Source organism: Apis laboriosa, unplaced genomic scaffold, assembly GCF_014066325.1.
Source record: "Apis laboriosa isolate Shangri-la unplaced genomic scaffold, ASM1406632v1 scaffold16_cov148, whole genome shotgun sequence".
Lineage (NCBI taxonomy): Eukaryota > Metazoa > Arthropoda > Insecta > Hymenoptera > Apidae > Apis > Apis laboriosa.
Window position 1 is genome coordinate 4,217,446 of NW_025222129.1, and position 26,275 is coordinate 4,243,720.

Here is a 26,275-nt window from a genome sequence, read left to right on the forward strand (position 1 = left end):
ATAAATGTAAAATAATTCCAATTAAAAATTATAACATTTTTTAAATTGTGCTAATATACTTAGGAAAAAAAAAAAAAAAATTAATCATAATTAATTTGAACAGTTTTACTGTCAGATTATCCGATATACTGGCAGCTTGAAATTTTATAAATACTTTATAATGAAATAATTCTATAATATTATTTCACATGAATTATATAAATATCAAAAAAGAGCAAACTTTTATGTATTTCTTTGAATAGCCTTTAGTTTGAACAAGAAGAAAATGTATTTAAATTATTATTATATTAACAAGTTTATTTATACAATTAACTATCTATATACAATATATCAATAAGAATATTGTATAACTTTTTTAACATAGATTTAAAGATGTTTTTTTTTTAACAGCGCTGGCCATTCTAACTTTTTAATTATTTGACTCTGTATATAATCTGTATACATAAAAGTTATGAATTTGTAATGACATCCCAGACTTCGCAGATGAGCATTTTATACTTATCATTATATCAACACCCACCATAACGGTTTATTTAAGTTTTTAATAAAAATGAATATCTTTAATAATTATCACTGATTAATTAAATTAATCAAAAACCAATTCAAAAGATAGATTTATAACATATAGTTAGACACAGAAGATGATATTCTGTTGCAATGAAAATAATATTAGTATTTTTATTATACATAATATATTAATGTAAATTCTGCAAAACATTTATTTCCAATATTTAGTATTATTTTGCCTATATTTGTTTCGCAAAATATTAAGATAAAATGATTTTGATAATGTGCTATAATAGGCACATATTTATACTATTTTTGAAATTTTTATATATTTTTATACATTTTGTGTTATATTTTAAAATGATGTTGATTATAAAAGAAAAAACATATTTTCTAGTCTTATCTCTCAAATTAAATTCTGAAGTGCAATTGAATTTAATATAATTTATGATTTCTATTTTTTATTTTTTAAATAAAGTTAATTTAAAATATAATTTCTTTTTTTATGAAAAAGGATTTGACTTAATGTATTTCTTTGTAATAAAAATCAAACAAATAAATGCAGATTTTAAAAAATTATAATATATATTATAATAAATAAAAGATCTAAATCTAAACTTCTGTATAGTTACACTTATTTATTTCTACTTGCACCTATTATATATAATATATTTACCTGATATAACAATAAATTCAGTTTAAACAGTTGTTCCATATGTACTGAACATCACTCTGGTGGTATCTGTATCCAGAGTAACATCTTCTGGAGATGCTAGATCAACTTTTATAGATCCAGAATTGTTTCTTCTTCTTGTTATACCACCATCCCAATTTGACAATGTCCAATGATAAGTTTCACCCTCTTTTTCAGTGTTTGTCGTTTCCTGTGTTTCGTTATCTTTATCTAAACCAGTTTCAATAGAAACTGAAGAATGCGAAGCTACTGAATCGAAACTAGAATCTGCAGCCCCCCTATAACGACTAATATATTCAGTGGACATTTCACCGGGCGATTCTTCAATTGCTTTCAATATGTTTTGACAAAGTTCCGAATCGAGCGGAATCGGATTTTCAGAATCACGATTATGAATAGTAACAGCTATGTGAGCTGGATGCGGAATCGGAAGTGGAATGAGCAATTTTTCTGCACTATAAGGACGAATTTGCCGTTTCCATGGTTGCCAACGTGTCTTTGTTGTACCATTTGTAGATGTTGTGCGTCTTCTGATTTTTGTTGATGTTAAAAGTCCTCCAGTATCACTAAAAACATAAAAAAAATTTTCAATTTTATTTTATATATTGATTTTTATATTTTGTTTTCTAAATAAATTTTATTTTAATATTTTTAAAACAAAAATTTAGAGTATCTTTTACCATCGTTTATCAGATTTTCTGCTGTTACTAGTCTGTTTAGCTCGTGGATTGAAAGCAGAAACTTCTAGATAAGGACTGTAAACTTGTATATTTCCACGTGGTGCATAAACGGCGCCAAGTAAATCTGGCCCATTGGTACCACCAATTTCAGTACTATGAACTATATCTGTATAACGCGATAAATCGACACCTGGATGAGCTTCTAATCTAAATTTTGTATCTGCATCGTCGAGAGGTTGAAGAAAATTTAAACTGAAAATGTCTGCGTACATAAGCCCAGCTAAACCAGCCCAATCACCAGCACTTAAACCTTTATTTTCCCAAAAATCTTCTTCGTTCCCAGACAATCTCGCAAATATATGACTGGGATAAAGACGTTCTAGCATCAATGCTCCTTGTTGTATTACTACCTAAAAATAAAATTATAAATTTGTAAAGTTATAAAAAAATTTTAGAAATGAAAGATATTTTAATAATTACCTTTAGATCGAAAGTGGTAAGTTTTATTTTACTTCTTACAACCATTCCAAGACCAGTTTGCAAATTTTTTCTACGTCTATCTAATTTTTCATGTAATACAGCAATTAGATCTTTGGCTTCTTTTTCCAGTGATTTGTACGGATCTTTTGTTTTAGCAAGACTAGCAGCAAATGGGCCAAAACAGGCTTCTACAAATTGAGTAAAATCTCTCTGCGGTTGTGTAATTAATCGTTCTGTTTCTTGTTGAAAGGCTAACAATTCATCTAACTCTAGTTTTGCTTCGAATGCAGCTAATGCTTGTTCAGGCCTAATCTGTAATAATAATAATTAATATAATAGCTATTTCAAATATTTTTACAATAATGATTATAAGTTTAATATTTAATTTTAATTTAAATACTTATTTGATTTAGATACTTACTTGATAATAATAATCAGAAGTTAACCCTGGTCCAGCTATTCTTTTAACCACAAAACTATCACTAGCAGGTATACGACCTCTATTTTTTATTACTAAATGAAACATAATCGTATCCCAAACCACTCTAATCCAATAACGTATCACAGCAACTATTTGATAACACATTTTAAATAAATGTCAAATAGAAATCAAATTAATTACGTAATTTATCAAAAAAATGTTATTATACCTGTAAGTATCACAAAAGAAATGATAGGACATAAAATAAGAGCAACAATTAATGCAGCAATTGGTTGCAAACAGCCTTGTATTCCGATATTCCAAATTAATGCTTCCATAATCACCAAATATCGATTTCTACTTGGCTCTGGACTATCTAAATCCATTATAAGCGCCATGAATGCATGTAACGTTAAAGTGATTAAAGGCATCCTAAAATAAAAAAAAAAGAAGTAATTAATATTTCTTAATATTAGATATATAATATTATATAAATATAAAAAACAAACCATAAAATTGCAGTAAGTGCAATAAAAAGTGATCCTAAACTTGTAACTATACAAACGACAGGAAAAACAAATAATATAATAAGTGTTCCTAAAAGACCTTTCATGCCATAATTCCATAATCTGTTTAAATGTCTTGTCATTCCTTTTCCAATAAATCCTGCCATAAAAAAATAAGACTATTAATCTGAGATTATGAATATGATATAATACATATATATATTTAATATAATATTTAAAAAAATATACACATTTAATTTATTTTTATTTAATTTACCAGTATCCGGTTCCGTTTCAAAATGTGTCCGACTTTTGCTAATATGTCTCCAAAGTGCTATCAATCGAGAACAAAGAGTAGGCATTTGAGATGATTTTCTGGGAAACAATGTTCCATTCAATTGACTCAATTCTAGATCGGGAGTAAAGGGTTGTACGAGTAATAAAGCTCGTATGGAAACTGGACTACACCATGGTACTGCTACGCCTAATAGAAACATTGCATTCCATGTCCAACACCATGTTCTGGCTACGTAATTAATCCAACGCCACATAGGCCATCTGTTCATACAAGTTTATAGAATCAGTTTTGCACAAAATTTAACATCAGAAAGAATTACCTTGTTGTTGTTGTGTGTACAATTTCTCTTTCCACTAAGAAAACAGGCTGACTTGGATCTGCACGAGGTGTAGTAATAGATGTTGGAGTATTGCTTAGTACTGTTGGTATAATTTCAGACTGACCCTGAAAATTACGTCTGATGATCCAATTCTTTGGAAACCATATTTGAGTTGGCCATTGAAAACTTCTCGTGGGTGTTTTCACTTTGCGCAATTCTTTTAATAAAACTGGTTCTCGCTAAGAGAAATATATTCATAAAATATTTTTTAACATATAATACGTATTCATATATAAAAATAAAAAGTATTAATAAGAATAAGTACCTCTTTCATAAAAGTTAAATCACGGTTAAGAAAATAAACTGTCTGCTGCAAATTTTGATGAGTGCACAATGTGAGAGCTTCTTCGTGAGCACTCCATTCACATTCTTCGATGAATTTTTCTTCGACTTCTCTCATTCTATCGCGCATCCACGGTTCTATTCGTGACAGAACTGGATGTTCATTTTCTATATGAGATTTCAATGCTTCTTTAGTTTGTACCAGTTTACGTTGTACGGTTTTTACGGCTCGGTGCATCAATACAACCGATTGTGCTTGTTGAACTAATAGCTGAGCGATTCCATTACCAAGATCGAGTATGTCTGGATGCGATAAAATGTTAGAGAATACTCGTTGTAAATATTCTCGCATAACAGCTTCATTGACCTCCTAAACGTGATTATGATCAGTAAGAAGAAAAATATATTTTATATATTTAAAATAAATGTAAGTAAAATATACTCTTTCAATCTCTTCATCTGGTTTTTTCCGTGCTCTCAATTCAGATATCAGTCTTTCTCTGAAATGAAGAAACCAGCCTCGTGTCTCTCTCTCCAAAATAGCAACTAAAATCGGTAAAGCTTTTTTGATAATGTCTCTGCTAAATAATCTAAGATCAACCACTGCTCCGGCAGGAGTCCCAAATACGAAAGGTACCGGGATAGGCAATAGTTGCGATAGTTCTCTTTCTACTTCGAATTTTTCCATTGTCGCACGTCGAAGTTGTTTTCGTACGAAACCACATAAAAGTTCTAAAGAATCTTCGTATTCAGGCTGTAATTTGTAATAAGATTTCTTAAAGTATTTTTTGAATATAAAAATTTGTTTGCTTTTCTAATCTTGAAGTCAATTATTAATAATTAATAATTTACCCTGCATACTAATTCGGCAACCAAGTATCGACACCGCTCCTCCCTAATTTTGGCATCTAAATTATGTGCTTGAAGAGATGGCACACCAATTATTATATCTAAAACAATATATAATAAAGTTAAATTACAGTTGAATAATATTGTTGTAATATGAATTCTTATAAATAATTTTTTAATAAATATCTACCAAGAAGCCGTAGTAATCCCGTTATTAATGCTTTCAGAGATTGCGATACACTGAAACAATGGGAGATTAATCTAGCTTTTGCTGTAACTACAAGAAATCTAGTTGCCAAAGCGAGATCTCGAAGTAATGCGTCTCGTCTTCTATCCCGTCCACGCTGAAGAAGTCCACTCAATCTCCATCGATGTGTTTGTCCAGCGAAATTGATTGAATCTACTTCGAATTCTCTGAAAATTAAAAACATATATGAATATAATTGGTTTTAAAATGAAAAAAAAAAAGAATATATTGAAAAAATCCAGAAACAGAATGTTATGTCTATATTATAAATAAAAAAATACATTTAATATATACACATATATAAAAAACAAAAATATTCTGGAAAATATATAGTTGTTCCAATGAAATTAATTTTTAATCCAATTATTTTACAGTTCATCTAATTATGTGAAATCTATTAATTTACTTATTAGTAAATAATTAATATAAAAAATATTATTTTTTCTATTCTTATTTATAGAACTATTGATAAAAATTATGTGCTATAATACAAGCTGTAATTTATACACTATAAAAATTAAATAATACAATCTACCATATATTATTATATTTTTAATATTTAAAATTTATTTCATGCATGTTATCATTGCTTAAGTATTATTGTTACAAGCTGTGTTGTCTTTATAAAATCTCTTCATAGACCAGATATAAATTTTTTTGTAGCTAATATTGCTTATTTAATTATTATTCGATTAATTGGGAATTAATTGATTAATAAATTGCTAGTTTTTTCAAAGTAAACTTCTGACCATATTGTTTTAAAGATGGTAAGATTGGATTTTTAAAGATAAATCTTTTATTAAAAAAAAAAAAAAAAAGTGATTACAAAATATTAAATGATTTTTATTTTCAAATTTCTGTCAAAGTCACTGTAACTTTTTAATCATTTTGGTCAACATATTGTGTGACACTAGTGTGTGACACTAGTGTGTGACATACCCGCATCTTCGAATGCTCTCCAATTGAGTGGCATTCAGCTTCTTCGGTTTTCCGTACTTCTCCTTCTGAAAGCTTTACAAAAATTGTTAGAGAATATCAGTAACAAAAGAATAGTGATTTGATTTTACTCTTGGAAACGATATACCTTTGGAATTTAGTTTATATCATTATTTTTATTTTATTAAAATAATTGTATATATATTTTTTTCAATTAATAGAATAATATGTATCGATTTTGTATTTTAATAAATTAAGCAAATTGAAGAACAAAAATTCTTTTTTATTTTCGAAATTTGATCAATAAATTATATACATATTACGCATACATATGACGATTCTAAATTTTTACAAACATACTTCCTAAAATTATCTATCTTATATCATATATTTCTTATATCTTAAAAAAAAAAAACTAGCATTTGCATCAGTAAGAATTTTATTCAAGCTTTAAAATAATTATCTGTTAGTAAATATTCGCGACTTTTTATATATTGTGCACAAAAAAATTACTAATATTTAATTCTACGAGTTATAATCGCTACAATATTGTATTTTAAAGCATATTCAATTTAAAAATAAACATTATTAAATCTTGTGCTGCAATAAAATTCGTTAAAAATTTTAGAAAATTTATTTCAAATTTTTATTATTCGATTTTTTAAATCAATATTTTCCATTAAAAAATCTTTTATACATGCCTTGGCATTACATTATTATTTTATATAAATTTTGCAACTTATACTTTTTCGATAAATATTGCAACTACAAGATTAAAAATGTTTTTGAAGTAAGAGTTTAAGATTCTGATACTACTGCTATCTATCAAAATGAAGATAAATATTTAAATAAATGTTTAATAATAATAGAAAAACCTACCCTCGTTTGCTAATGCTTTCTAGTTGTTTCTTGGTCAACCTCCTAGGTTCACCCTTGCAATCTACAGCTACTGAATCCAATTCGTCGAAACTAGGTGCAACAAAGAGATCTTTCAAATGGTGTTTCTTTCTCGCCAATGTGTCTTCACCTTCTGTGCACGTAGACAATGGTGGTGGAAGGATAATTGGGAATGTTCTCCAATGATAAAGGAACTGTTGTGCAACTTCTTTGATATTATGCACCAGTGCCTCGACTTCGGCCGGTGCACCGCGCAAATGCGATGTGTCGAACTCCACTGGCTCTTTCTGCAAATTTAATTATTTTTTATAATTATTTATTATTAAACTTATTATTATATAACTTCATAAGGTATAAAATATCCATATGTCATTTATACTCATTGAAGAAGGGATAAATCTCTGATAATTAATTGAACATGATCCAGACTTATAACCAGTTAACAAAGCGTTTTTATATAGAGATCACGAATAATAATATCGATATACTTCGGGTTGAAGAAGTCCATCTCCATTTTGTCGGTGATAAAGTTGTTGAATGTAGGCCTGATGATTCGATCCCGTATTGGCGGAGTTGACGGAAACAGAATTTAAATTGTGGGGCATTTCGCGCGTGAAAAGCGTGCGCGGCGGCTGGGGTCAGCTGCCCCGTATACCGACTATCTCCTCATACACCATGCTGCTGGTAGCAACCATTTATCATGCCACGTCCTGCACAATTAATATCAATTATAATTATTATAATTATTGATTTGTTCTAATTTGTATTTTCTCATTATAAGCAAAGAATCAACTTCTTCAGCTTTTAAGCATATTTTGCTTTTTTTTTTATTATTTTTTTAATTTAAAACTGAACTTTCTTAATTCTTTTTATATTAACATAAAGATCGAACAGTTCATTTTTTTTTTTAAATCTTTTAATCTATAATTCTTTTACATAATTATTTTTTTTAAGTTAACATTTTGTTTTCTATATTCTTTTACAATTGTGCTAATAAATCTTCTCTAACGGCAAAATGATTTTTATCATTGAAATAATGAAAAAAAATGAACGAATACAAAGGGAGGATACGTACGTGGTTATCCAGCGTGTATGGGAGTCTTCGGCTGAATGCAGACTCCTATTAACCGATTATACCCCATTAAATGATTAACATTTTAAGCATTCCAGTTCTTGCCTGTCTCTGGTTGACATCAAATAAAATCTACTTTAATATAGAACGCGGACAATTCGTAAATAGAAATGAAATAAAAATTTGTTTTATTGAAATATTACAATAAATATTTTGCATTGGATATTTTGTTTTTTTTTATATATCGTGTGCATTCTGTAGATTTTTACATATTTAAGCATCCTATAAATGCACAATTTATACAAATTTCCGCAATTTAATTATTATTATTTAACAACATTTTAATATGTTTAATGATATTTTAATTTTTTTTTTCAATCCAGTAGATTAGTATTTATAAATCAATAGGTTTTTTTCATTGCTTTTATGGAAATGCGCTTCCTTTCAATATTTCAGTCAACATTTAATCCGACCCTGTGTCGCATGCATGATAAATAAGCGCACATGTATTTACAGGTTGTAATTATCATGGAGCATCATTCTTTCGTGCCAAGAAGAGACTGGCGTTTGGCTTTTTTCTATCCTTACGAGAGAGACCATACATTGTTCTAGCTTGGCAGAATACCAATATCGTCTCACGTTTCCCACTGGGACACAACCATATCTCATCTACTGAAAATAATCCGGACCCCACTGCTTCCTGTCGTTTTAAAATGATTTATTGTATCTTTTCACTTGAATCGTGTATCGAGTAGATACGACGACATCATTTTATTATTTATCGTGTTTCAACTTAAATTTTGATTAAATAATTAATATAAAAAAATTATAAAGAATATACAAAATTGTTAATTGGATGAATTTTATTCATAAAAAAAAAATTTTTTTTCACGTTCTATACTTATTTTAACTATATTTTTCTATTTTTAAAACACAAAACATTTAATAAAAATATATCAAATTGTATTATTCTGAGAGAATTTGATCATGAAGATGAGAATGTATTATCTAAAATAAAAAGATAGTTAAAATATTATAGTTAATAGTTAATAGTTATTACTTTATCTGATAAAATATATTTTCAATTGATTTTTCATATACATGAACAGAAGAGAAAAGAAAGAAAGTTCAAAATTATATGATATTATGCTTTAAAAAATTGAGATAATTTTTTTGAATTGAAAAGTTTTGTTATTATTTACATCAAAATATATTGCTATTTTTTTTAAAGAGTTTCTAAAAGAAATTTTTATTTATTATAAGTGGATTCCTGTTTCTTATATTCAATCAAATTTTAGTAGCGATTTTATAATTAGATTAATCGCAATTCTCTGTTAATGATACAGATTATAGACTTTGATGATGGAGTTGAATAAAATAATTATACAGTCGACACGGAGAACGGTTAATTAGTACAATTAACGAGAAAATAATACAATATTGCTATTCAGAGAGTGTTTCTATTGCCAGGAAATAATAACAATCACGGGAAAAGACACAAAAATTAAGAGGAATAAATAAATGAGATATTATAATTATAAAAAATTACTATTTCTTCATACTTGAGGATCCAGTTAGAAAATATTTGTATTATTAATGTTAATATCTTTTTAATGCTGTTGATTAAAATTAAAAATTAATGAGAAACGAAATAATATTTGTGTAAAGTGTAAAGTAGAAAATTAATTAATTACTCTATAAATGATAATATCATAACTAAACTGCTTATTATTAATGGTGAAAATATTTTTACATTTCTCAATATTAATCTATTTTAAAATTAATGATATGACTATGCAAATGAGAAAGTATTAATTGTAAAAATTGATATATAATTAAATATAATTAATTACAATTTTCCATTATATACAATATAGCATATTTCTATTTTAAAAAATAAAAAGAGAAAAATGAGAAAAAATTCTGTGTCACATTTATTGCTAATTATTGTTAATTATTCAAATACTCCAAATTCACGGTTCAAGTAATCGACGTTCCGCTTTGTATTCCTATTTACTTCCGGATTTTCAATAGACGAAGAAAACAGAGCAAGAAAATCTCTCTTCATATCAAGATTTAAAATTCCTATCTAATGCTTTGCGAACAGACAGTCAATATGAACAATATGAATATAGATAAAATACAGAAAGAAAAATAATAAGTAAAGTATGCACAAGAAACTAATACTTTTCTATTTCTTTGAATCCTCGTTGAATCTTCTATATCTTTTCTATCGTAAACGTATTGATTTCAAGTATCTTTGACAAATCCAATGCAAAAGAAATTTCATTTCAAAAGAGAAGAGAATCGCAAAAATGAATGGTCTTGATGAAAATATTTTCTGAAATATATATTTTTTTATTTTTGAATTATTCGTTATCAATCACATGGCTTCATCCATCAAAACTTTTTCAACTTCATGTCCAAATTGATTTGAATTAAAAACTGTTTGTTGTGTTGATATTCCCCGTCGCGAGGAGACGATGCGAAAGAATATTTGCGACTCCGCTCGAATGCGTTCCAAGTAGGTTGGCGAATGTACTGGCACGCTGGCTTTTGACCCACTTTGAAGCTCGCAAGCTCTCGTAACCTTAAAACAGCGCTGCTATTCCAGTCTTATATCTCTAATACGTTACACGTTCCTCAACTGCACAGTTTTAGCATACAGCATGCGAGAGCTTTTGCGAAATTACTAAGGAGGAAGTCATGATTATTTCAATTATGATAAATCTTAGACATTTAATTATTGATGAATAACAAGCTTTCTTGAATCAGCTTTTACAACAAAGAAATCGATTAAGAATTTAATACATTTGAAATTTTGGATGTTAGATCTCAGTGATACAAAATATAACATCTCATTATTCCCTTAGTGCTGATATTTCTTGTATTTACTTATTGAATCTCTAATGCTTTTACTATATTAACATTTTCTTCTTTTTAATATCTTAATATCTCTATCATGCATATAACATTATCTTCATTTTCGAAATCTTCTTTTCTTAGTGTTTTTTGTATTTGGTATGGTTTATTTGTTTCTTTCACTGCTGTAATCCACTTTTTTTGTAGATACATTTATTTTTTCCTTTTCTTTTTTTTTACTATTTGTTTTATATATTGTACATTTATATAGCATCTTTCCTTAAATCTTCCTTTACTTCATTATTAGAATTTTCTTTGGTTTGGATTTTGAATATATTTAAATTTTTCTATAAAAATAATAAAAAATTTTTAGAAATTTTCACAATGGATAGTTTCACATAATAGTTATAAAAAATAATTTTAGCGTAAATTACTAGTAACCAGTTTAGATGATCTTCGATACTTTGCCAAATGTTCAGCCAAAAAGTAGTTGGTATCTTAATTAGTAACCTGAAGTTTTTTGCCAATCATAGAAATTGTATTCAAATTACTTTTAAAAAATTCGCATTCATCTTATTTTTTGACATCTTGAGTGCTACTTAATGTGGAATAGCACCTGGTTATTGACAAAAGTTACATCATACAAATTTCATCATTAATTATTTACTCTTCAACTCTTACTATATCTGGAGCAAATTATAATTGTCATTGTTATATAATTTGTATTTAGTAATCAATGATCTTTTTTTAATTTGAAATTAAAGATAAGTATTAATTAATGCAGATGCTGCATCATTTAATCTCTCTAATATTAGAAGAATAATTGATAAATAATTAATGTATTTATTTTTCTTTGTTCAATCTCTATTAAAAAATCAGAATATTACATATACGAATATAATAAATAAAATGTGATATTGTTCTTAAGTTTAAGATTTTATTATATTCTGAAGGATCTTATACAATTCCTTACAGAACTCCTGAATCAATATTTTGATATTAGCATGAAGAATATTAAAAAACATACGTAGTGCACACGGCCCTAGCATCAATAGATGTTTAATGTTTTAATTATAAACGCCTTTGGAATATCTGTGAAGGTTACTATCCCTTCCAATAAATGATCGAATTTATTGTTAATATTCAATGCAATTTTGATTCTCGTGTATACTTTATAAACTGCATTATAAGACGAGGAACCTGCAACATCACTTACGACGATTTTCGAAAAGAAGAGTTAACAAATTAAATCGACAGAAAATTGATAAACGAAGTTCTTCGTGTTCATTCAGGTTTGTAATTGGCTTCTCGTGCTATGGCGAGAACTATTTCCGAGCCACTTGATTTTCGCGTGTATATCACGGATACTTGAAGAGAAAACTTTGCTTTGGGATAACTGGAGCAGGAATGAAACATGGCAAGTATTTTTAGAAAATTAAAATGAATAATTTTTGGATTATTTTTTGAAAAGGTTTTTTAAATTTAGCTGAATCGTCATTATTTTAAAGAATAAAGTCAGATGAAAAAAAATAAATAAAAAAAATAAAAAAAATAAAAAATAAATGAAAGTTTTCTTTTGAGAGAGAGAGAGAGAGAGAGAGAGAGAGAGAGAGAGAGAGAGAGAGAGAGAGAGAGAGAGAGAGAGAGAGAGAGAGAGAGAGAGAGAGAGAGAGAGATAGATAGAGATAGAGAGAGAGAGAGAGAGAGAGTTTATTTGCATGAGAAAAAAATTTCTCAATGATCTTTGAAAGGTATGAGAAGATTAGTATGAAAAAATGTGATAAAAATTACATTGTAAGATTTTAAATTTACATAGAAAGAGCATGTTAATTTAATTTATTAAATCTTCTAGTAAAAATAACCTCCTCTAATTGCTTTGCATAAAAATTCATTTTTTTAATACTGATGATACAATTGCCAATCAAGATGTAGTCTTGCATTCGAACAAGTTGCACGTAATCGACCAGTAAAAATACAAATGGAATGAATGGAATCCATATTTGCAACAGAGACAATGAGACGTGCAATTTGAGAAAGTTATTATAATCAATTATCTCGGTGAAAATAATTCTCGAATAATTATACTTGAAAGTATACTTGCTCTATGTAATTATTACCTTCACTCTTAAATAAATTAGAAATTTTTATATATCTTTTAAGAATTTAAGATTAGATCTGATTTATTTTTTCTAAACAAAGATATCACAAAGAAAATAATAAAAATTTCAGTATAATTTAGATAAAATATTTAAATATATTAACTATCAATTATAATATATATTTATGTATATGTATTTGTATTATTTACAAATGGTTTTAAAATATCATTGTAAAAATAATTGGATAAATATATATATTTTAAAATATGTATTTTCTATTCGAATAAAAATTAATATTTCCCAAAAATGCGTTTCTATATTTTTAATAATTGCATAAAAAGAAATCAATCGATTTGTTAATCATAGTATTGAAGAAGGCAAAATAATTCTTAGTGTATATACATAGTGGATGGAAAATCTTTAGGATTTTTCATCTCCGCGCGAACAGGAATCTATGTTCTTTTGTTTTCTATTAAATCAGAGACAAACGGTTACGCCGCGTAAAATTACACGAACCGTGGCGTAATACGCGAGAACACGTTGCCCATGTATCAGAAAATCCACGCAATAGAGTATACATATGCGGCCCGTATACATTGTACACGGTGGACGATACATAAAGGGATGTATGCATCTTATGCGAGATCCATTGTGGGTTCCTTCGGTCGTCTCATTTCACCGTGCATCCAACGTGCATGGCTTTTAAGCCAGTTCCACGCGTTTAATATTCATCAATATGAATGTTTGGTATTATTCGATGAATCGTTTTAAAGTCTTCGAATGTGTCGATGATGGATATTTGATGAATATTGAATACTTGGTGAATTTTAATTGTGAATATTATTCAAAATTTAAGGAATATTAAATATTTGGTATTTGTTAAATTTCCAAATTTCGCTATTGAATATTCGAAATATTATAAAAAAATATTATATTTTAAAATTGATGAATATTCTAAAATATCAAAAATTCTATTAATATCGAATTTTCAAATTTCGATAAATTTCTTCTTTTTTTTATTTTTAATGATACTAAAAATTAATCCATGAAATTTTTTCATTTCAAAAATGTAGCATAGAATTTCTATCTTGCTACAGGAAAATTTTTCAGTCAGTACCGAGGAAAATATTTTCGACGATGCACGGAATCAAAGGGAAACTGGAGGACCAACGAGAAATTTGGGCCGAGAAGAGACGGTTGTTTCGCAAATGTAGGTCGGTTATGAGAAAGGAGAACGATTTTCTAGAAACTGACTACGCTCTACCGTAGATCCACCGAATTCGTTTGTCATGGAACCTCGTCATCCCTTCGTCTCATCGTTTCCTTTTTTTACAATTAATTCAAACAATGTTGGAAACCACGGTTTTCTTTGCGCTAAAATTTTATCACATTTTTTTTCCTCGTTACATTTCCTTTAGAATTAATTTTAATTAAAAAAAATTAAAGAAATTTCACAAACTGTTCAATGAAAAGATGAAAAATGTGACATTAAAATTTAAAAAAATTTTAAATCTCTTCTCCCATATTAATCATATTATTCAAATTTATTTAAATGATATGTAATATCAATTTTCCATTCGATTAAAAAAAAAAAAAAAAAAAAATCGAACAAAACAAAATATACATCCCATCTTCCGCAGACTAAAGAGTTAAGATCCGGAAGATCGTCTGCAAAAGATCGTCTTCCGCAAATACGGGTCACACTCGAGAGATGCAACGGCGGAAGACTGGATATTTCCAATAACGATTCCGTTCTATCTGGAGCACTGTGCTCGTTATCGACGCCGATTATACTCGACTTCGGCAAAGGAACAAGGCTTACAACCCGGATACGTATTTCGAATATCCCGAGGAGGGTTTTTAATAACGGCGAAATACGCAACAATGGCCCAAACTCGGTGATTCTTCTTTTTTTTTTCTTCTCTCTTTTCTTTTTTTTCTTCTTCTCCTCTTTTTTTTTTACAATTTAGATTGTACCGATAGATAGGAGAGGAGAGAGGGAACACGATCGATCAGTTTTAGCGACTCTCTATTCAATTTGCAATCGTCGAGAGTGCCTCGGCAGGCTTGTTATCAGACTTATTAAAAAGCATGAGGAACGACTTATCGGTGCATTATGGGCTTGAAATGGAAACCGAAGTTGAGATCGAAACGATTGTGAAGAGATTGGTGATTTCCGGAAGGTATGAAGCTTGGGTAATTGTTGGAGTGATGGGACTAATGGGAGGGGATAATAATGAAAATGTAAGAATAGATATAATAATTTGGGACTGTGTTAACATTTAATAGTTGGTGGATATTTTTCATTACGAAGTCTGATATCGAATATCTCGTGAAATTGTCTAAATTGTCAATCTAAACAGAAATTTGAATCCAATATTTTAAAAATATCACGTGTAATTTTTATCGAGTATTCTTAATATATTTATTAAAATATATTTAATATACTTAATATACTTAATATTCTTAGCTATTAATATTTAATTCTGTTCAATATTGTTTTTTTGTCCAATTTTTGTGACAAATAAAAAATAGGCGATCTAAATGTTAAATTGATTTTTAATTGAATTTTTAATCTCAAATTAAAGAAAAAAAAATCTTTTTTTTTTGAAACTAGATATACGAAACATCCTTTGTAACAATCGTGAAAAAATCTTAGAAGAAATTTTAATAGATAAGAAAATAGATGAAAATTGAAAACTTTAAATAGACTGTCAAAAAATGTTACGAACTTTTCGACTGATACTTTTCATAATGGAATAAATAGCGTCCCATTAGAAGATTTAAATCGTTCAATTCATTCCTCTGTCAAAGATGACGTAATTCAACGTCCAAGGAGAACGAGAGACCGACTCGTGGAAAGATATCTGGATACTGAAAGAAAAATGAACGACCTCGGAACGTAGATTCTTTAGCCAATTTGTTTTTTTTTCTGTGGTTTACCATATCCACAGATGCAGAATGGAACACATGCTGACGATAATAATGTATAACTCACGATCGAATCGCAATTAATTTTCCATTAAAAAATTTAACAATAAGATATAAAAATTACAAAACAAAAGTTCAGAGTATTGAAAAATTTTTAGAAAAATATTTGACAAAATTATTTTATAATAATTTTTATACTCATATTAAAATATGAATATAAAAGAAAAAGTAAAAAAAAATTATTCGAATTAATTAAAATTCAATTATGATTATTATTCAATATGATTCAATGTTAGATTCTTTAATTAAAATTTTTCACTGATATAAAGATCATTTACAATATTTAAACTATATTGGACATCAAAATAAAATCAACCTGCCTCGTTGAAAATTGAACGAATATTAAAACGAAGGATAACCACTTCTATTCCGGGCGACAGGATATCTCGAAAAAATTGCAAATTGTTTTGAGGTCCATCAAAAAAACTTCCTGCAAAACCTGTTCACGCGCTTTTTTCTCGAGCAAGTGCTAGAACGTGTTTGAGTATGCGTGCCTAAACTCGATTCCCTCGTATCGACCCTCGAATGTATCCCTGGGGGTGGTGAAAGCCAGCCGCCGTATCAAATAAAAAGAAAAGAGGATTCTCCGCTGGGAAATCGATATATCTTTTATTATATAAAAAAGGAAATAATGTTTCTTCTATGTTTTATATATATTACAAAGATTTATAATTGGTTTGAAGAAGATAATTGTTTGATAACGTTTTTATCTCGTTTATTATTTTAGAATTTTTTTTTTCCCTAATTTTGCTTTCGTTTTTAATAAGTAAGTAAGGAGTACTTTTAATTTTTGAAAAAGAAGAAAACTCTTTGAAATTAAGACCAAAGATGTTAATAAAATGATAATATTTTTATATTTTTTCGAAGTTAAATTGAAATTCAATTGTTATCTTTATCGAAATTCTCTATTTTTTAAAGATCTTTAGTATTTACTCAAGCCAGAAATGCATTTTCAAATATATTAAAGACTATACTACAATGTCACTGGTGGAAAATAATTTATCATCCTACGAGTGTTTCCCTTTGGAATACACTTCACCATGATAGAATTGAAATTTTCTGAAATGTTCACATTTCGGGAATAGAATCTATAAGAAAAGTTAAAATTTCAAAAAAAATTCCAGCAATAAATCTAAATTTTCAAAGGAAAATATTAATAGTAAAAAAAATTATAAGAATAAAAAGAAATTTAGAAATGACACAAAATATATCAGATAATACAAAAGCATCGGAAAATATTGCAGTAATTAGAAAAAAAAGAAGAAGTACTAATACCATCAACAATGGAACACTTTGTATCGTACATGTACTATGCGAATCTAATTGAAATTTTACATCCTTCTCTCTACAAATTTCTATCAATCTTCACATATCTAAATAGATAAAATCTGAATAATAAAAAAATCGATTGAACGATTCCCTGATTTGCACATATCACGTCTAAGTATATGAGTATACAGAATATTAATATGTCATCATGAAGAGTTAATTCAAAATTTGACATATACAAAATATTGATCGAAGGTTTACTAAGTGAAAAACAATTGCGTTGAATGAAACGAGACGCAGATAAATTTGCCCTATCTTCGTCTTGCTTCATCCAACTTAAATCGCCTATAATTTGATAAATTTTTGTACGCCAACTTTTGTACTAGTTTTAACCTGTAAAAATCGACTCAGGTGGGCCACGAATATATTCACACCCTGTACATATGCGTAGATGGAAGTACCATTTATACGGCCGGTATTGACGGCTTCGCATACAAATCGCGAAGGCGATGCGGCTAGCATAAATACACGGAAGGATCGAGTTTATTCAAATTCGATGATGCACGACTACCATCGCATCCACTTATGTATTTCCTGGTCAGTGGATTTCTCGTGTTTGTAACACGATAACGGGGCTTTCCGCGGAAACGGTCGCTTAATTTGAAACGATCCACCGGAACGCGGAAGGATCGGGTTCATTTAAATTCGTATACGTTTCACGAGTATACCCTTCTTTTTTTTTCTGACTGCTGCGGGTGTAGCTTCGTTTGTTGCGATCTTGCGACGGGAGAGAGGTTGTTGGAATACGAAAGTAGGAAGAAAAAAAAATGAAAAATAGAGTACGATCGTTTCTTTTTTTCTTTGTTACGAGAAAGAAATGAGATTTTTAAATGAATTTTTTCGATATTCGAAACTGTCGAAGTATGAAATTATGCGAATTTGAAGGATAAAGGATTAATTAATATAAAAATATATAAAAATATATAATATAAAAAATTAATATAACAATATTTTAGAAAAATGATATAGAGGAAAATAATCTAGTGATTATTTTTAAAGATATGATGTCGAAAGATACGATATATCCCATTTCGTTCTTTTTATAAATTGAAAAAAATAATATTGATGCCAGAAAAAAGAAAACAATTATAGAAAGAATATATATTACACAATTATAGAAAACAATTATTAACAATCATTAATATTAACAATTATAGAAAAAATTATAAGAAACATGTCAATATAACTATTTTTATACCACGTTTATGCTTGTTACCCATCTCTCCCACGCGAGACAGAGCCAATTAAGGAAGCCTCTGGCTAAATGCTCATTTGCATCGCGGAGGAGTTAAATAACAGGCTTTCATGGTACATATGTACCATGTTATAACAGTGATTTGAAACTATCGCGAAGAAAGAAGAGTCTCGACAACCAACGTCTTTTGGTTCGTTCCAAACAGGATCAGCCCGTTGGAAACGACACTTAAATCCAGTCTGCTCTTTCAATGCCGTTCAACGTATGTCGTTAACACACACGCCTCTTCTTTCATATCCAACCTTTCCTCTCCGTCCCACTCTTCGTTCTAACATCGTTCTGTTAACACTGCACACACCGCGTTCCGTTACGTTGTTAAGGGGCCCATTATCCAATCTACCGCGATATATGTGCACCTGCACCACTCCCATGGTGTCGTCAACGTGGATACCAACATTTGCACACCCCTCTACTTATATTCCTATGGATGCTTTGCTATTTTCAAACGTAGTTGTTTTAGGGATGCAAAGCTTTCAAGTATACTGCGTATAGTATGTTTAGGTAGTTATCGAGGTTGAGATTTTGCAAAGTAGATTCTTAGAGGAAAATTTATAATCTTTGAATAAAGATTGGAATTTGTGGGAAGAAGATTACTGAGATTTACAAAAAAAAAAAAAATTCCTAACTTTCAAATAAAACTGAAACTAGATTCCTGGAACAAAAATTAGTAATTAGATTAGAAATTGAGATTTTAGAGTGAAAGCTGAATTAGTTTTTAAAAAATTTCTAATAAAGATAAAAGATATGTGATTGAACGAACAATAATTTTTCCGGTTCTTTACTATTCTCTAACTAATAATCTATAATAATTTTGAAACACCCTGTATATAAACACAGATGCAGTCAGAAGAGACTGCGTAAAATATTAGGGTGCATTCTGAATTCTCGAGACTCGCGTATACCGGTCTGCGTAACAATGTCACCCCCAGGGTGAGAATGGTACACCCTCGAATGGCGAGGGTCGCCATCCACTTTTGAATTACGCTAGATTGTACGGGCTCAGGAAATCAACTGGGGCGACGACTGGTCTCAGATTTCTACAGGGTGTCCTCTGAAACTCTTTCCATGCTTCTTCTCTTAATATCGAGTTTCTCGTTTGTAACTAACTACCGGCGCTACTTTCGATTAATCTGGCTTAAGGAAGGAAAAGTCCATCAACGAGTTCAACTGGTTAGGCCAGTAGAATTCGATCTGATTGGCTAATATTTTTTTTTTTCTTTCGTATCTTTCCTTTTTTTCTTCTTACGATGATACTAGCTTGTGATAAGTAACGAAGAACCTTTGATTTTTTTATTATTATTACGTGCCTTTTTTTTACTTTGTCGTAAAAAACTTGTAAGTGGATTTTCTCTTAGAAATAAGTTTTGTTATTTTATATATTTATATTGATATGTTATTTTTTTAAAATGAAAGTTCGAATTTTTTTTCTTGATATGTTTGGTATAGCGCACTTTGGGATAATGGAAATTGAGTTTTAATTAATCTTTTTATTTCCATAAGATTTGGTTTAATATCTTTCTCTTTTTTTTTTTACTCTTGGAAATTTTGCTATATTCATAGATTCGACTTTCTCTAGTCGCTTTTTCAAGAAAGATCTTTCCAAGAAAAATTTTATAACCGTTTCGTGGCATTTATACTTATCTTGACAGACATTTCGTTGCGAATTTTTAGCAAAAAAATACTATTCCTTTATTCTTTCCACGAAATACGCTACGATCGCGTGATCTAATCCGAATCTGACAGTATTTCATCCATTTAGACTATTATTACGCAGTTAGATCCCAATCCATGATTCTTCTCAGAATAATTTTAACAAATAATTTCACTATAATATTATAAAATATAGAAAAAGTCATAAAATAATAATAAAAATGAAAGGATTGCATTTTACTATTCCGTTATGATAAAAAGTTTTATAGCAAAAATGAAAAATAAAATAAAAATTCCTATTCTATTAAGAATTAAACAATTATCAAATAATCTACAAATGCTCCTGAAAATTACTTCAAAAACAAAATAAAGAATCTTTGATATAAAATGTATTAAACGATTTAAATGTATATTATTAAAGAGATTCAAAGTCAATAGCTTCACTTCATTGGCCGAATTTTTAGTAGCGACTATTCCAGATTAACTTCGAGTTGGAATGAAATTCCTACTTTAAAAAATGATTTAACTTTTTTCATATTAAAAAACTCGAATGGACAATTAATTTCTCGTTTAATTTTCTTTTATTTTTCTATCATCGTGCCAAAAAATTCAATATATCTCGCCATTTTATCCTATATTTTGACTGCTATACCAATTATTTTTTATCTATTCAAAAGTTACGAGATTGGAAATAAAAAGATGAGAAGAGGAGATTGTAATTGTTTAGTATCGTGGTATAAAATTTTAAAATTGAAAATTCGTGCGTTCGAAGATGAATAATGAAATTCTATAAATTAATTTGTTCCATAAACATCGCAGTAATTAAAAAAAAGGAAAAAAGTAAAATGAAATCAATGAAAAAAATATATATATAGAAAGAAACGAAACTATAAATTAAACAAATCACAATTGTTTGAAATATATTTAATATGAAATAATATTGATAATATTGATTATCTAGCAGAAATATTACTATTCCATTATAAAAAACAGATCTGAAAGTTGCATGATAAATCCGTATTGTCTGGATATCAATAAAAGCCAATAAGAAAAGGTTTTCACATCTCGACTTATCGATTCTTTTATCCCAGAAATCTTATCCCAATATAAAGCTCGTATAAAAGAAACAAAAAATAAATTACATTTTCCTCCAAAAAGTAAAATAAATTATCTCGCCAACTTTAAAAAGGAAAATCATATTTTGCTAAAACAATTTGACTAATTTGAACGAGCATTAAACCCACAAATCTTGAATACGAATAAAAATTAAAAAAATTCCTTCGTAACTTTTCCTCGCAAAATTTAAAAGAGTTTCGCCAGCAGATAGGAGAAATCGATGCAACCAGAAACGAATGGATCAATTATGAAGTGAAAGCATTCACGACTGCAAAGCTCTTTCGTTTCACGAGTTCTCTGACTTGCCTTTTTTTTTTTTTCTTTTTTTTCGGGATACCACGTGGTCGCTTTTGCTCCCGGGACAATCGACGATCCCGTTGAGATCGGCGTGGAGAAGGGAAAAAAGCAGGAGGAAATATCGGTTTTTCCATCCTGGCACAGTCACTGTCCGCATTTCAGGGTTCCTGGTCTTTGCGAAGAAATTTTCCCGAGGGGAAGTGGATATCCATTAAAAAAAATCGAGAAAAATGAAAAATTTAATCGGAGAAAAATTATCATTACAAGTAATGAAAGCTTTTATTCATAGAATCATAGATAATGAAGAATAATTATCAAACATTATTTCCTCGAATTTAATGTTTAAAATTGCGTGACACGAATAAGAAGATAGAAAAATATTCGTTCAAGTAGAATAACTGTTAATAACTAAGAAGTGGAATGGAAGTGAACAGAAACCCGGAAGACAGTGGAATACCCCGAGTAATCCGATTAGTTTAACTTGAGAGAAAAAAAAATGTAAACTTCTAGTTGTAAATCTGTTTTAAATCGTCTAGAGATTTCATTTTCCTCCGACGAAGACCAACGACCCAGTTTGAGACACGTTTTTAAATAAATCATTCTTAGAATTTTCTGCTAGTGTCTTGTAAAAATTGCGTAATGGAATCACTGAACCATCTTGACGACAATATGCGACTTCGACCTAGATTCGGAACATTTATTGCGAACCCCTATCATTTTTCCTTGTGTTTCTTTCGCAAACTTTTAAGACATTTTCAAGGGATAAACATGACTGATCTGAATCGCATAGGTAGAAAAATAAAGAAAAGTGAAATCACAGAATAATTTGGAATTGTAGTTTGGTTAATGATGAAAAAATTGAATAAAAGATAAGTTTTGTATCACGATCATAAAGATTAAATAGAAATTAAAGATTAAATAGAATTACTTAGATATTAGTAATTAAAAGAAATGTAATAATGTTAATAATATTAATGACAAAATAATATAGTAAAGAGTTAATAGATCAGAGATAACATTACTGACAAAAAGACATTAGTTTTATTAAAATTTATAAAAATAATAACATTAAAATGTTAATAGCAATATTTAACATATACTACAATGGAATACATGTATTGTTAATAATATCTAGAACTGGAGCAAAAATAATTACTCATAAAAATAATTATCAGTGTAATAGTTATTATATATTATTACTGTATCTTAAATGGCAAGAATGAAAGATTAAGTGTAGCACATATAACGGTGACCACATCTAAAGACAATTTGCTAAAACTAATTGTAAACTCAAGAAAAGTCTGAATGTCGCAGAAACTCCAGGAGGCAATGTCGGAAACGAATCGTTCCGAAGTTCACACATGTGTTCGTCAACGCGCACACATGGTAAATCGACGGATCATCCAACAAGAATGCAACGACGCAGAGAGCGAAAAAACGAATCGCCATGACGCGTGAAGGATGCAGAGCAGGATGCATTGAACACGCAATTCCAACGGACGATTCAGTTCTTCGTGCAATCTTCGGCCACGGTTGTACAAATATTCATAAATTTATTTACTTTCTATTTATTCGTTTTGAACGTACAACCGAAAAAACAATTCACCAACACATTTTTGATTCATTAATCAAACTTGTATAAAAGAGATGAAATAAAAATATTTTTTACGATATTTCTTCATAAGGAAAATTTAATTCATAACGTGGGAGATCAGATCATGCGTCAGCGATAAATCTTGCAAGTTTCTGATTCGTTGTTAGTAATAAACCTAGTAAGTTTCCTAATTCAATTTACCCTTGTTGATAATAAATTTTCTGAATTCACGACGATTTGATACCTATGTTAGATTTTAATATGAAATTGATGATTTTTGTCTTGTATATTCACATTTAGAAAACATTAAGGACACAATAAATAAGTAAAATTAATTCTAAATATGAATCTTTTGAAAGTTGATATTAAATTCATAATTTCTATTTTGTGACTTGTTTTTTTAATAATAAAATTTTTTGTGTTTTAATCATTTACTATTAATCTTTTAAATAATTTACAAAGTTTTTAAAGCTGATCATAGATAATTATGAAAATAACATTATGAATATCTGAATTAAATTTTCCTAATAATTTCTGAATTAACACGAGCTTTTCTAAATGTACTTAATGGTTCATTAATTAAGAAAACATTGATCAAAAAATTTCGATCTTAATGAGCTCTACATATAGAAGAATTCTAGATAAAAAATCTCCTATCGTGTTATCTTCAATACTTTTCGATATATCTATTTAACATATAAGAAATAGAAAAGAAGAATAGAAGTATCATAATATGATATATCAAGAAAAATATAAGAAACTTAACCTATGAATATCAAGAAACAAGAAATTAGATAATATAGAGACGTTTTTCAAATATATTAATTAAAAAAAGTTTTCAAAGTGAAAGAATTTCATCATTTCATCAATCTTGAAATATTTCATTTAAAATGATAGAAAAACAAATTATTATTCAAAAGTGAATAGTAATTTTTTTGCATATTATATATTTTTTGTTTCTATCTTGTTTCTCGACGACACCATTTCGTTTTTACGTGATAACGTTGGTACAACATGAGATCGATTAAACACTATTTCACACGTACATACGCACGCAATCCATCTATATAAGTATATGTATATATATGGTGAATACGCACTTATTTCGAGTATATAAAAGAATCAAAAGTTTTTTCTTTTTCGAGCAAAAAAAAATGTTGAAAATAAGTTATAAAAAAAAATTCAGAAAGACAACGCCCTTTTTTCAGACAGAAAGATTGATAAAACTTTAACTATTCTATGTTATGTTGCTTCTGATCGATGTCTTTATCTTGCTTGTCCTTGATCTCATAACCTGCAAACACACTAATAATTGACAGCAAAAAAAAAAAAAAAAAAAAGATTTAATTTAATAATCCTGCTATGCCATTCTTTTTACGCGGTTAATTCAAACGCATTTAATCGGACCAATCACAAAAAGCATTGGGACATTTTGCAATTCGCATGATTAATGGTTATCATCTCATATTCAGCGTCCCTATATATAATTTACTAAATAAATTTTTATATTAAAAATAATTATAAAATTGCAAAATTATTAAAATTCTGAAATATTTTGAAAAAATGAAATAATAAAAGAAAAACTAATAAAAGAAAAATAATATTAGATATTAATCTTGATTTTTAATGTGAAAATAATTTATACTATAGAATTATTCAATAAAAATGAAAGAATTAATAAATAATTACAAAGAATGATATTAGATACATTTAAATTAATAATCAAAACTTGCAGAAAATAATTATATGCTGTATTAAATAACCTTCATTGCATTCAAGAAATATAACTGTCAAATGAACCTCATGTTTGAAAGATGTTTCAAAGAAGAAAAAAAATAGAACTAATTTAATTTCATTAAATAAACTTTAATTATGTATAAACGAAACATATGGAGACAATTGTTAATTTATCACTAATAATTGATTCAATTCGTGAATTCACCCCACCCAAAATAAGTATGAAACTGCATAATAAATTATACGGCATTATGAATAATAGTTTTTTGTAATTTGTTAATCTTTTTGCTTTTTTAAAATATTGTAAATATAAAATTATTATTAATTTAAATAATTTTTTCAAATGAGTTGTATTTTAAAATCATTGTATGAATAAAAGATATTTATATTTAAGTGTAAAATTGATTTAAATAATTATTATATTATGATGTATTAATACACATCAAATTTTTATGAACAAAATACTTTAAAATATTGAAAACTTATTAAATGATCATTTTAGATGAGTTTGTTAATGAATTGATGGACTAGTGGCAGTCTCCAAACTCGAATAAATTTTCCTAAAGTGGTTTGCCTAACGACTGCAGAATCGAACCGTTGCTTTGCTCTTTCACTCTTTGCATGAATATCACGTCAAACGATGTATTCTAACCTTTATTTAGAAATCATTTTTGATATTTGTCACGAGATAGAATTTGTAAAAAATAAAACCTAAAAATTTTACGATACCCGCCAAATCTTTTCTAGGTCATTCTATAGGGATAGAAATATGCATGGTTCCACAGCTGATTTGTTCGAATAAAGAAAAATCCATAATGCAAGGGATGCAGCAACGTCGAACAGATAAATTAAATTTTGAATAAAATTAAAATTTACTTACCGAAACTAATCACTTATAATTTATCACCAAATTATATATGAACTTGTAACAGAAATCACAGCACTGACACCACGCCAAAACAGCCCCTACAAACGACTGATTTTTATCGAACTGGCCGCGGCGAAATGCAGCTCGTGCTGCTACATTGCCATCTTCCAGCAATTTCCATAACCATTTCACATCTATCGAATAGCGACGCCAAGACGTTAAATTTTTT

General features: G+C 28.4%; 1 protein-coding gene across 4 annotated transcripts; it reads right to left on the minus strand.

Annotated features, from left to right (window-relative positions):
• Positions 1–1,075: 1,075 nt before the first annotated feature.
• Positions 1,076–26,175, minus strand: LOC122711125. 4 transcript variants are annotated; one of them, XM_043929584.1, is made up of 17 exons: positions 26,059–26,170; positions 8,252–8,296; positions 7,665–7,886; positions 7,159–7,463; positions 6,283–6,354; positions 5,287–5,510; positions 5,100–5,197; positions 4,690–5,001; positions 4,231–4,617; positions 3,906–4,144; positions 3,566–3,846; positions 3,292–3,448; positions 3,012–3,214; positions 2,783–2,931; positions 2,362–2,673; positions 1,882–2,291; positions 1,076–1,767 (listed from the first exon to the last, which is right to left on the minus strand). In XM_043929584.1, exons 3-17 carry the CDS (start codon positions 7,779–7,781, stop codon positions 1,206–1,208), a joined length of 3,828 nt encoding a protein of 1,275 aa, XP_043785519.1. In that variant the 5' UTR covers positions 7,782–7,886; positions 8,252–8,296; positions 26,059–26,170; the 3' UTR covers positions 1,076–1,205. The 4 variants fall into 4 exon arrangements, with proteins under 4 accessions (XP_043785519.1, XP_043785520.1, XP_043785521.1 ...); XM_043929585.1 differs by having other exon boundaries at positions 8,252–8,359; positions 26,059–26,163; XM_043929586.1 differs by lacking the exon at positions 8,252–8,296 and having other exon boundaries at positions 26,059–26,175.
• Positions 26,176–26,275: the final 100 nt, after the last annotated feature.